The sequence below is a fragment of the Coregonus clupeaformis genome, chromosome 40 (genome assembly GCF_020615455.1).
Source record: "Coregonus clupeaformis isolate EN_2021a chromosome 40, ASM2061545v1, whole genome shotgun sequence".
NCBI classification, from domain to species: Eukaryota; Metazoa; Chordata; class Actinopteri; order Salmoniformes; family Salmonidae; genus Coregonus; species Coregonus clupeaformis.
The window spans coordinates 17,717,655-17,731,613 of record NC_059231.1 but is presented as its reverse complement, the minus strand read 5'-3'; the positions used below and the strand labels follow the sequence as shown (position 1 = coordinate 17,731,613).

The window sequence follows — 13,959 nt, the reverse complement described above, 5'->3', positions numbered from 1 at the left end:
CTAAAAACACCCAAATACACCATTTTAGAAATGGCAAAGCTCTCAGTGTAGTGATGCAGGTCTTTAGATTATGTACACATGAAATTGTGTCATTCCGAACTTTATCCGCAACGTTATATTCCATTTTGTAGCCTAGGAAAAGTACCAGGAGTTCACAACAGTGACTTTCCCAGTGCATAAAGCTGATGCCGCTGTTGTGTTCTCAGGTGAAGTATCAACCTTCAGAGGGTTTTTTCTGCATAACAACTTAATGGCCACTCTCCATTAACGGACCAATTAGATATGAGTGATTAACGCAGCGTGGGACCTTGTTCTTAAAGAGATGCTAATTGCGTACAGCGACACAGAGACACTTAGCTACGTGCTTCAGGACATTGTCTGGTCCAGCACTGGGCTGGGTGTCTGGAGGGAGGGCACCTGCAGAGTTCAGACAAGTCACCCAGAGGCACTCCACCCAGTACTAAGTTTCAGCTGCAGCCACTTTCCCAGTCCCGTCCCAGTCCCATCCACCCATCCCAAACCCCTTTACCCATCCCCAGCCCCCCCATCCCTATCACCAGTCCCCAATTCCCAGCCCCATCCCTATCCCCAGCCCCTGGCTGCTGCAAGGTCCTCTACCTGTCCTCAGCCCCATCCCCTTCAACCTGTCCTCAGCCCCATCCCCCTCAACCTGTCCTCAGCCCCATCCCCATCAACCTGTCCTCAGCCCCATCCCCCTCAACCTGTCCTCAGCCCCATCCCCATCAACCTGTCCCCAGCCCCATCCCCCTCAACCCTCCCCAGCCCCATCCCCCTCAACCCTCCCCAGCCCCATCCAACTCAAACCTTCCCAGCCCCATCCAACTCAACCCTCCCCAGCCGCAGCCCCATCCACCCCCACATACTACTTTCCATGGCTGCACCATTTCCCTATCAGAGAAGCCATACCGGTCTCTGTGCAAAAACCTCTTATTTATAGGATCAATTCCCTGTCCTCCGTGTGGAGAGGAGACACCGGTTGTGTCCCAAATAAATGGCACCCTATTCCCTACATATGGCTTTTGTCAAAAGTAGTGCACTATGGACCCTGGCCAAAAGTAGTACACAGTATAGGGAATAGGGTGCCATTTGGGATGCACACAACATGTGGAGAGAGACGCTACGAGATGTCACGGGATGCATTCTGTCAGCAGGAAGGAACGGAGGGTCAACTAAGAGCCACCACAAACAGCCCCTACTCATCAGTCAAGGTGCGAGGCAGTTGACACTGTTATTGCTACTGGTGGGTGAACCACCTAGCTACTGTACGTACCGACAGCAACCAAATCGACAGTAAACAATCTCAGAGGCTGGGGGAGTGGGTCAGGGGTAGTGGGTCAGTGTGTCAGTGGGAGTAGGTCAGAGGGTCAGGGGGAGTGGGTCAGTGGGAGTAGGTCAGGGGGTCAGGGGGAGTGGGTCAGTGGGAGTAGGTCAGGGGGTCAGGGGGAGTGGGTCAGTGGGAGTAGGTCAGAGGGTCAGGGGTAGTGGGTCAGTGTGTCAGTGGGAGTAGGTCAGAGGGTCAGGGGGAGTGGGTCAGTGTGTCAGTGGGAGTAGGTCAGGGGGTCAGGGGGAGTGGGTCAGTGGGAGTAGGTCAGGGGGTCAGGGGGAGTGGGTCAGTGGGAGTAGGTCAGGGGGTCAGGGGGAGTGGGTCAGTGGGAGTAGGTCAGAGGGTCAGGGGGAGTGGGTCAGTGGGAGTAGGTCAGAGGGTCAGGGGGAGTGGGTCAGTGGGAGTAGGTCAGGGGGTCAGGGGGAGTGGGTCAGTGTGTCAGTGGGAGTAGGTCAAAGGGGGCAGGGATAGTGTGTCAGTGGGAGTAGGTCAGGGGGTCAGGGATAGTGTGTCAGTGGGAGTAGGTCAGGGGGTCAGGGGGAGTGGGTCAGTGGGTCAGGGGGAGTGGGTCAGGGGTCAGGTATAGTGTGTCAGTGAGAGTAGGTCAGGGGGTCAGGGATAGTGTGTCAGTGGGAGTAGGTCAGGTGGTCAGGGATAGTGTGTCAGTGGGAGTAGGTCAGGGGGAGTAGGTCAGGGGGTCAGGGATAGTGTGTCAGTGGGAGTAGGTCAGGGGGTCAGGGATAGTGTGTCAGTGGGAGTAGGTCAGGGGGTCAGGGGGAGTAGGTCAGGGGGTCAGGAATAGTGTGTCAGTGGGAGTAGGTCAGGGGGTCAGGGGGAGTAGGTCAGGGGGTCAGGAATAGTGTGTCAGTGGGAGTAGGTCAGGGGGTCAGGGATAGTGTGTCAGTGGGAGTAGGTCAGGGGGTCAGGGATAGTGGGTCAGTGGGAGTAGGTCAGGGGGTCAGGGGGAGTGGGTCAGTGGGTCAGGGGGAGTGGGTCAGGGGTCAGGTATAGTGTGTCAGTGAGAGTAGGTCAGGGGGTCAGGGATAGTGTGTCAGTGGGAGTAGGTCAGGTGGTCAGGGATAGTGTGTCAGTGGGAGTAGGTCAGGGGGAGTAGGTCAGGGGGTCAGGGATAGTGTGTCAGTGGGAGTAGGTCAGGGGGTCAGGGATAGTGTGTCAGTGGGAGTAGGTCAGGGGGTCAGGGATAGTGTGTCAGTGGGAGTAGGTCAGGTGGTCAGGGACAGTGTGTCAGTAGGTCAGGGGAAGTAGGTCAGGGGGAGTGGGTGTTCTGGGAAAGACAGGATGATGCAAAAAGAGGGGAAGTAGTCTCTTCGCAGGGAAAGAAATAAAAAAAGTATCTGACTGCTTTGTCTACACACACACACACACACACACACACACACACACACACACACACACACACACACACACACACACACACACACACACACACACACACACACACACACACACACACACACACACACACACACACACACACACACACACACACACACACACACACACACACACACACACGGCAGCAGATTGAAAACAGCATTTGACATCTGCAGAACAGAGCCTGTTAATGGGAACAGCAGAGAACAGCACAGCAGCACTAAGATTGGCAAGTGGCATTTGAGTGGAGAAGTGGAGAGCAGCTGGGAGGTGATTGGGAGGCAGTGAAGGGGGACAAGGGGATAAAGCAGCGCCTCTATATTGATCGTCTCGCTGCAGAAAGAGAGAAAGAGAGCTCTGTCTGGGATGACAGTGGGACCACACAGCGTGTAGCGTAGAGGAGACTGGCAAATGCACCATCCATAGGAACAGACACCCGAGTGGCGCAGTGGTCTAAGGCACTGCATTTCAGTGCTTGAGGCGTCACTACAGACCCCCTGGTTCGATTCCAGGCTGTATCACAACCGGCCGTGATTGGGAGTCCCATAGGGCGGTGCACAATTGACCCAGTGTCGTCCGGGTTTGGCCGGTGTAGGCCGTCATTGTAAATAAGAATTTGTTCTTAACTGACTTGCCTAGTTAAATAAAGGTACAATTAAATACAATAAAATAGGAGGGATAGAGGGTGTGTGTACTGCATCACTCACTTTGCTTGCACTGTTTTCCTCTGGATCCCTGACCAGAATAGGTTTAGTGTGTCAGACAGCTACAGAGCTATCATATCTACCCTCATTGTATTCCTCTCAATGAATCTTGCTCCTGATAGCGTCTTATCAGAATAAGGTCATGGTTCGTTGGTGCCAAGACTGACGTGCACCTTGCAGGCTGTAGTGTATCGAAAGTTACAGTAGTGTATGAGGTTTTCAGCTCCCAAGCTGTATAAAAAGTTACAGTAGTGTATGAGGTTTGCAGTTTGAAACTCTGAAATCAAGAGCAAACATAACACATCCTTAAAGTCAAATCAAATCCAAGTTTATTGGTCGCGTAAATGCTTATTGGAAGCTAAATGCTTATGTTACTAGCTCTAACAGTGCAGTAGAATGTCTCGCAAATACAAAACAAATACACAAATAATACAAAACCTAAACAAGAAATCAAGAAATGACAGGACGAGTCGAATTAACAATCCAGGGGTAGATATATTAGAGTGAGCCTGTGTCAGAATCCAGAATATAAATACGTGCTGTGTATAGACAATATATAATTTGGAATGAAAATGGTATGTACAGTAGTAGGTATATTAGGATGAACTATGTGGGGAATAGTGTATACATACCCAGGAATTATCGTTTGTATCCCGCCTCGAGCCGGGATACAGCCCTTGGAGGGAATTGTCACACGATAATTTCCGGGTTCTCGGGCATTATTGCTTAATTGAACTGGTCACCTCATATTGTGTTTCTATACTGCTGTTAACTCACTGTATATGTATATACTGTATTCTCCACATAGCTCATCCTAATAACAAATCAGTGGCATGTCAAATCAAATCAAATCAAATGTAGCTATCTAGCTGAGTTCAATGTTTATGAGAGACAACAAGTTCAATAATTAATGATTTATTAAATATCCAATAGGCCTACATAGGCTGGTTAATTAATGAATGGAATTCTGAGTGTTTACGGTTTCCATGGTGAATTATTTGTTTCTCGTTCATTCTTGGGCTAGCTGGAACAGGAGAGATCGCATTTGTAAAATGATACATTGTTGCACAGGTCATAGAGGCAGACAGGTAGGTTTATAACCCCCAACTGCTGCAAACCAAATAGTAGCATGGAAAAATATTGTGTAGACACTTTTTTATGAATTTATGAATTTTCTGCCTGGGCTGTGGGACAGTGGATTTATGAGATGAATACGTCATGGTATCTCCCGCATATCAACCAATTAGCATCCAGGATCCAAACAACCTGTTTTATAATTACTCTACATACATAGCGCATTAGTCTCAAGGTGCAGGGCAGAGTACCGGGCAGGTAGCCGGCTGGTGATGGCTGTTCAAGTCAAACTAATACTCCTTTAGCTTCTGAGGAGTGAATGCTCCCATTGTGATGCATTTTAACGGCTCAGTGTTTTGAGCCTGGGGAAACTGTTTAGAGTTCAGCAATGGCAACATCTTTGTGACACCGTCTTTAGATACAGAGATAAGTGAGAAAAGTTCCTTATGATTTCCTTTTGACCACAAATGAAACCATTAGACATAAAGAGTATAAAGAATTGATGATACTCCCTGTGGGTTCTGACAGAGAGGAGAGATAGCGAGGTGAATACAACAAGGCTGTGTGTGTGTGTGTGTGTGTGTGTGTGTGTGTGTGTGTGTGTGTGTGTGTGTGTGCGCATGTGTGTGATCCCACAGCTCTGTGATTTCTTCTCAAGTACCTGCCTGATGATAACCTTGAAAAGAAGCCTCTTTTGTCTCTTCTGAGCCACTACTATCTTGTTGGAAGTAGAGGGTGCTCTGGTCTGCATCCCAACATCTCCTCTCTGATGCTAATCCAGGATGGTTGAAGGGTCTGAGATGATGCCGGTCTCATTAAGATAAGAATCTCAAGTGTTAAGTGCCTGGCTATACTGACATGCTCCACATTTTCTTGCATGCAAATAAAGTTCTGTCGATTCCCCGTATGTTTGATTAGACCCTTAAAAAGTTATACCACTTGGAGAGAGGAGAGGAGAAGGAGATGGACAGAGAAAAGAGGAGGACGGACCAACCAATTTCAAAGTGTTATTCACAAGGGCCTGCTTCTTTTAATGAGTCCAGGATGGGAATGTAAAGTCAAGTTTGTAAAGAAGACTTTACATTGCGTTGCTGTGGCTCTGTCCATTGGGGTTAATTATGAGTCAACATCTATTTCAGCCTGGGAAATTACATTTCTACATCCCAAATGGCACCCTACTCCCATAGGGCTCTGGTCAAAAGTAGTGCACTATGTAGGGAATAGGGTGCCATTTCGAAAGTAAACATTAATTTCAGCCAGGGAAATTACACTCTGTGTGTTTGCCTCAGACAATTAGCCACATCACAGGCCCAGTTATAATAAGGGGATGTTTTCAGGCAGGCTGGCGGGCCTGTTTCAGTGCTTCAGAAGGTGATCACCCACACAGAGTTCAGACAGCTATTGAAACACGCCTTTTTCATTGTGTGTGCGTACCAGCGCAGATCATTTGTGTGAAATTGGCAGTAAACGCTGTAAATACTCTATTGTAATAAATGCCCTTAAGAAGTGATCAGTTTGAACATGTCTAAATGGTCTTCCAGAACTGCTATTAATGTCCTACCATTCAGAGTGAATACAGTGAGTAATGCTACGATAGAATACACTTCAACTTTGAAGACAATCTGTATCTTTGGTATGTTCTAAACCCAGCAAACATGTTGTGGGTGTTGGGTCAGGTGTGTGTTCCTTACCTGGCTGACTCTGGCAGGGGTGAGGATCATGTCCAGAACTCCTGACCAGCCTGCCACCACCCCTGTAGGCACCGCGTAGGCCAACGCTATCATCAGAAAACGGAAATTACTGGAGGGCGAGAGAGAGAGAGAGAGAGAGAGAGAGAAACAAAGGCTTTTTAGCAGCAAGTCCTACATTATCACTGCCTAGCAAAGTCCAACATTATCACTGCCAAGCAAAGTCCTACATTATCACTGCCTAGCAAAGTCCTACATTATCACTACCTAGCAAAGTCCTACATTATCACTGCCTAGCAAAGTCCTACAGTATCACCGCCTAGCAAAGTCCTACATTATCACCGCCTAGCAAAATCCTACATTATCACTGCCTAGCAGTCCTACATTATTACTGCCTAGCAAAGTCCTACAGTATCACTGCCTAGCAAAGTCCTACAGTATCACAATCTAGGAAAGTCCTACAGTATCACTGCCTAGCAAAGTCCTACAGTATCACAACCTAGTCAAGTCCTACATTATCACAACCTAGTCAAGTCCTACATTATCACAACCTAGCAAAGTCCTACAGTATCACAACCTAGTCAAGTCCAACATTATCACAACCTTATCACAACCTAGTCAAGTCCTACATTATCACAACCTAGTCAAGTCCTACATTATCACAACCTAGTAAGTCCTACACTATCACAACCTAGCAAAGTCCTACAGTATCACAACCTAGTAAAGTCCTACATTATCACAACCTAGTAATGTCAAATTTAAGGCCATTATTTGTCATCATGACAAACTAAACGTTTAACTCAAAACTTTTACACAACTTTAACGATTAATGTAGGGTAATCTCTGCGGGGAAAAAACTATCTATAACCCGTGTGCGTGACAGGACTACATATGTCTGTGTCTGAGACAATACAGAGCAGAGCAAAGCTGCATCCGTCCCCCCATGGTTGATAGTGTCTGGAGACCTGCCACCAGACAACCTCTTGCTTTCCTATCCTGTCAGCTAGCACCACACTGCATCTCTGACTGTCAGGCAGGATCTATCCCACATCACAATGTGGTGACAGAGAGATAAACACCTGGCCATGAACCAGGAAGAGATGAGAAGAGCTCCCGGACAGGCTGGCAGTACTAGCTCCAAGATGAGGTTTGAATACGGGGGAGAGCATCTAAGAAATGGAATCGACAAATGGAGAACCGGGATACTTTCATGAGGTGACATCAACCACACACACAGAGACACCTACTTAATAATTGATTTACTTGTATAAATGGGTTTGGAAATAGTATCATGGCAAACAAAGTAATTTCACATGACAGAGTAATTTCCCACATCTGAGATGTTGATCTAAGACAATGATTTCCTCTGATTGTTCTGTGAATCAAAGATCCCTGGAAGGAAGATTATGGCTTTCTGCTAACCGAGTGGATTAAGCCAATCCCATCTGAATGAATTCCCACGCCCTGCTTCCTCTCTGTGAGTCTACAAACAACACATTTACCACCTGCTGTAAACATAGTGTTGATGGTTGTGAGAACATTATGGCTGGATGCTCTGCAGTAAGAAATGATGAGAGTGTATAGGTCAGGACCAGGGCATCGTTGAAACAAGACAACTAAGTGAGATACCCACATTAGGGAAACATAACCTAATCTTGTGAGCTCTCTGGCCAGCTAACAGTCTGAGAGGAGAGACTTAAGAGACTGGGGGTCTTTAATATAAACTGTTGTAAGGGGTTGGTCATATCAATGTGACTTTGGCCAGGTCTGTCAGTCTTTGTAAACACTGACAAACCACAGAGAGGGTGGTTATTATCAAGCATGAGTATTACACGATGCTGATGATGATCGTGATCACAATGCTGGTTGTTTGTCCATCAAAGCAGGCCAGGGTAAGCAGCCAGGAACAATGTGAAACTCCTGGGGAGAGTACAAGTGTACACTTCAGGTGCTGCCTTCGGAGAATACCAAGTATACAAAGCCCCATGAATCTGTATCTCTGTGGAGGTTCTCTTCAGGGAGAATAAAACGACAACATTGCTGTCTAAAGTGCCAGAGGAATACGTTGATGTTGTACATGCTATATATCCTCCACTGTTCCCTCCTCCACATAGTTTGAAACAAAACTGTCTATGTAGCTGTGAACTATATTTTCTTCAGGGTTGCTTTTGATCCCCCCGAGGATGAGGAACGCCTTAAGAATTCGCCAGATGTCCCTCCACGATACACACAGGACGCCTGCGGCATATCAATGGAAACAAAGAAACGCATGAGTAAGCGCCTGCTGTCTGTAGTGAACGGACGTTAGGGAAACATAAACAATCCTCCTCCTCAGAGACAGAGAGAGACAGAGAGAGAGAGAGAGACAGACAGAGAGAGAGAGAGAGAGAGAGAGAGAGAGAGAGAGAGAGAGAGAGAGAGAGAGAGAGAGAGAGAGAGAGAGAGACAGACAGAGAGAGAGAGAGAGAGACAGAGAGAGAGAGAGAGACAGAGAGAGAGAGAGAGACAGAGAGAGAGAGAGAGAGACAGAGAGAGAGAGAGACGAGAGAGAGAGACAGAGAGAGAGAGACAGAGAGAGAGAGAGAGAGAGAGACAGAGAGAGAGAGAGACAGAGAGAGAGAGAGAAACAGAGAGAGACAGAGAGAGACAGAGAGAGAGAGAGAGAGAGAGAGACAGAGAGAGACAGAGAGAGACAGAGAGAGACAGAGAGAGAGACAGAGAGAAACAGAGAGAGAGAGAGAGACAGAGAGAGAGACAGAGAGAAACAGAGAGAGACAGAGAGAGACAGAGAGAGACAGAGAGAGAGATTACCCCTTCCATGACGGCTGCTGTCACGGTCAGCCCAGACGCCTGGTGATTTAATGGTGCGGTTAGGCGGATGAAGTGATGGTTCCAAAATGAAATTAGCGGCGTGGAGATGTAGCAGGGACAAGGTTTTGGGGCGGAGGTGATGAGAATAGGGTCTTATGGCTGATTGTAATTGGTCAGAGAGTGATTGGAGTGGTGCCAGTCAGTGTAGCAGCTAGGTGAGACTGGGGAGTGGGGTGGAGGGTCTCCTCTGTTAGGGAGATTCTCCGCTCTGTGTTCAGACACACACACAGTCAGGCTCCTGGCTGCTCTGGCCTGATGATTACAGAGACAGTTATATAAATGCTCATAAACCATGAAGGGCTGACACTCTTACTACTCTCACTTGATTAGCTATTAGTCCGTGCTGAGATGGAACCGGCATAAACTAACTCTAAGACTCCTTAGAGACAGATGGACAGGGAAGCAGACTAGGGGCTGTACGTATCAAGAGTAGGAGTGCTGAGGATCAAGTCCCCCTGTTCATTCATTATAAATCAATGAGGCTAAGCTGACAACGGACCGATCATGGATTTAAAATAATTGGATTGGTGTAAGCATTGGCTGGAAGGAGTTTTCCATGATGGGGAGTGTGCAAGTGCACACTTCAAGAGAAGTGTGGATAATCCAGGGCCTGTGGTACTCTGTCCTGTACTATTTGGTCTTGGTTGTATTCTCCCCCAGCAGAAGCCCCACGGAGATCCTCTGTAAGAGAGAGTATCTCGGAGCACCCACCTAGTACCCTGTCCTGTGGTACTCGGCTACTTGGCCTTGGAGGAGCCGAGAGTCGAGAGAGAGAGACAGACTTGTAAAAGTGTGTTGACGGAGCGCTCTCTCTCTCTCGGTTGTAATGGCAGGAATCAATATCCAGCACCTTTTTCCATCCCACAGCTTAGTTAGATCACTGTATAGAAAGGCTGTCTCAAATGGCACCCTATTCCCTATGTGCTGCCCTATATAGCCCATAGGGCTCTGGTCAAAAATAGTGCACAATGCACGTAATAGGGTGCTATTTGGGACACATGCTAAGTAAGCACAGCGCTGCCCTGTGGAGGGTGAAATATTTCGGGGAGTCATGAAGCCAGCGGCATCATCAGCTAAGTGCCATTTGTCTTTGGCAGGTCTTGGCTGGAGTTCAATGCATCAGAATGAGTAGGAGAAAACCTTCCCAGGCAAAATGACTGTTATTGTTATAATGGGACTTTCATCGATGCTGCTAGCTAACATCATTACTATTCCCAGAGCAGTGGTCAAGCAGTACTGATAACCTTTCTAAATGTGTGGAAAGCTGGGTTCATCCCAAATGGCACCCTATTCCCTATATAGTGCATTACTTTTGGCCAGACCTGTGTTGTGATTAGGCTCTGCAACAGAAGGGAACGGCTGGGCTAACTTCATCATTAATTACGGTCAAAACTCTCTCTGACCGGCACAACAACAGAAATGGAAGGAAGGGGCAAAAGTGGTGGCTTAGGATACTGGCTTAGAAAACCTAGCAAACTTTAGAAAACAGAATTTTGCTGCTAACCCAGGTCTATCTTTCTTTGACGAGTGGAACTTAGATACTCAAGACCCACTTTTTCCCTTCCTTCCATCCACAATCCTTCTGTAGAACCAGATAGCCACTGATGCTACTACAGTGTGATACAGTTCAGACTGGCCGCTAGAAGGCTGCTTATCAGTGGGACTCCAGATAGCATTACAGTCCCAATGGGGCCGTCCAGACAAAGTGTGTGTGTGTGTGTGTGTATACTGGGTTTATGACAGCTTGACTGGTATTATCCCTCTCTTGAAGCTCTGTGCTTAGCAGCTTAGTTTGTTATTGTTTATCATCAGTGAGAGTCAATAAGAACTAGAGAGAGAAAGAGAGAGAGCGAGAGAGAGAAAGAGAGAGAACTAGAGAGAGAAAGAGAGAGCGAGTGAGAGAAAGAGAGAGCGAGAGAGAGAAAGAGGGAGCGAGAGATCTGCCTGGCTGGAGGGGCTGACTGTAGGTTACAGAGAGCCAACCAGCCAACCCGCCCGGTCACTGGCTGTCCTCGGCCCATTCCATTCCACCACAACCAGACAGGATACGCACCGCGGGCACAGAATCCGCGGATGGCAATGAGTGCTCTAGCTCCCATCCAAACACAGCGCCGAAACAGCACCATTGCCCCCAGCTCTCAATGTATGTGTGCGCGTGTCGATACAATGTTAGGAGGACAGTGCATTTAGAATGCTGTATGAGTATGCTACAGGACCATGGACTCCAGAGGACCCTGGCTGTATGAGTACAGTATGTTATAGGACCATGGACTCCAGAGGACCCTGGCTGTATGAGTACAGTATGTTATAGGACCATGGACTCCAGAGGACTCTGGCTGTATGAGTACAGTATGTTATAGGACCATGGACTCCAGAGGACCCTGGCTGTATGAGTACAGTCTGTTATAGGACCATGGACTCCAGAGGACGAGATGGATGAGATGATGATGATCTATTTATTAAGCATGGCCAGGGGAATGCCAGGGGAATGCCAGGGGAATGCCAGGGGCACCTTATGGCTGTGTAATTAATCTAGGGGGAGAGAGGATATGTCTTTTATGCACATTAACTAGCGGCCCAAACAGATGGTGAGGGGCAGAGAAACAAGATGCCTTCATTAAGATTCTCTATCACTACTACTCACACAGAAAGTTAAAACAGGAAAAGGCCTGTTGAGAGGCAACAGAGAGGATACACCAACCCCATGCCCTTTCATGACTGCTGTGATAAAGGCCAAATCATTTCAAGGCATCATAACAACTTAATTGGAGATCACTCCGTTGATTCAGGTTCATGACATGTGCTCTCAACATGCTGGTCTATTCAGAGGGGGTTTGTAAAACTACATCAATATGCTTTTTACATTGCTGTGCAATTCATTACCTGTTAGTAAAGTTATATAAATTCCTGCTTTTATTGTTGGTGTGTGATGATGGCAAACGACCAGACAATACATACCCCAGTAGTCTGTAGATGCTACTCCTGTAGCGAAGTCTCTGGCTGGCAGCGGCTACACTGGGGGGCACGGGGGGCCGGGAGGGGAAGTAGAACAGCACCGCAGCAAACAGCACCGCCACCATACCAAACTCTATATACCAGGAGGGACACAGAGATCAAGAGAAACACAGATCAGTGGGTTATTAACATACAGTGGGGGGGAAAAGTATTTAGTCAGCCACCAATTGTGCAAGTTCTCCCACTTCTCCCATGAGAAAAAAAAATCCAGAAAATCACATTGTAGAATTTTTAATGAATGTATTTGCAAATTATGGTGGAAAATAAGTATTTGGTCAATAACAAAAGTTTCTCAATACTTTGTTATATACCCTTTGTTGGCAATGATACAGGTCAAACGTTTTCTGTAAGTCTTCACAAGGTTTTCACACACTGTTGCTGGTATTTTGGCCCATTCCTCCATGCAGATCTCCTCTAGAGCAGTGATGTTTTGGGGCTGTCGCTGGGCAACACAGACTTTCAACTCCCTCCAAAGATGTTCTATGGGGTTGAGATCTGGAGACTGGCTAGGCCACTCCAGGACCTTGAAATGCTTCTTACGAAGCCACTCCTTCGTTTCCCGGGCGGTGTGTTTGGGATCATTGTCATGCTGAAAGACCCAGCCACGTTTCATCTTCAATGCCCTTGCTGATGGAAGGAGGTTTTCACTCAAAATCTCACGATACATGGCCCCATTCATTCTTTCCTTTACAGGGATCAGTCGTCCTGGTCCCTTTGCAGAAAAACAGCCCCAAAGCATGATGTTTCCACCCCCATGCTTCACAGTAGGTATGGTGTTCTTTGGATGCAACTCAGCATTCTTTGTCCTCCAAACACGACGAGTTGAGTTTTTACCAAAAAGTTCTATTTTGGTTTCATCTGACCATATGACATTCTCCCAATCCTCTTCTGGATCATCCAAATGCACTCTAGCAAACTTCAGACGGGCCTTTGGTCCCATCTCTCTGCAGGTCATTCACTAGGTCCCCCCGTGTGGTTCTGGGATTTTTGCTCACCGTTCTTGTGATCATTTTGACCCCACGGGGTGAGATCTTGCGTGGAGCCCCAGATCGAGGGAGATTATCAGTGGTCTTGTATGTCTTCCATTTCCTAATAATTGCTCCCACAGTTGATTTCTTCAAACCAAGCTGCTTACCTATTGCAGATTCAGTCTTCCCAGCCTGGTGCAGGTCTACAATTTTGTTTCTGGTGTCCTTTGACAGCTCTTTGGTCTTGGCCATAGTGGAGTTTGGAGTGTGACTGTTTGAGGTTGTGGACAGGTGTCTTTTATACTGATAACAAGTTCAAACAGGTGCCATTAATACAGGTAATGAGTGGAGGACAGAGGAGCCTCTTAAAGAAGAAGTTACAGGTCTGTGAGAGCCAGAAATCTTGCTTGTTTGTAGGTGACCAAATACTTATTTTCCACCATAATTTGCAAATAAATTCATTAAAAATCCTACAATGTGATTTTCTGGATTTTTTTTTTCTCAATTTGTCTGTCATAGTTGACGTGTCCCTATGATGAAAATTACAGGCCTCTCTCATCTTTTTAAGTGGGAGAACTTGCACAATTGGTGGCTGAATAAATACTTTTTCCCCCCACTGTAAGTGTGTAACCTTAAGGTCAAAGATAAGGGTTATTATTAGCCTGCTAATTACTTGAACTCAGTCAATGTGTCACTAACAAAACCATTCCACCCAGAGCCACATGTATTTGTCTCCGATTCCACCCTACTTTTAGATGGAACAGAGCAGGACAGCAGAGCACAGAACCTGAAGACATCAGAGTTCAGACCTGCTGTGTTGCAGATGTCCAGAGTAGTCAATGAAGAGAGCAGCAGTTTATCAGAGAGATGGGCCTGGGACTACATTATTCAGCTGGCAC

At 47.1% G+C, this 13,959-nt stretch overlaps 1 protein-coding gene across 1 annotated transcript in view; it reads right to left on the bottom strand.

The window, feature by feature from the left end:
• LOC121554878 (solute carrier family 49 member 4 homolog) overlaps window positions 1–13,959 on the bottom strand; it is an 87,477-nt gene that overhangs the window by 40,844 nt on the left and 32,674 nt on the right. The window contains exons 4-5 of the mRNA XM_041868598.2: window positions 12,036–12,165; window positions 6,210–6,318 (exon numbers count right to left, since the gene is read on the bottom strand). Coding sequence (XP_041724532.1) covers window positions 6,210–6,318; window positions 12,036–12,165 — 239 coding nt within the window. The remainder of the gene's footprint in view (window positions 1–6,209; window positions 6,319–12,035; window positions 12,166–13,959) is intronic.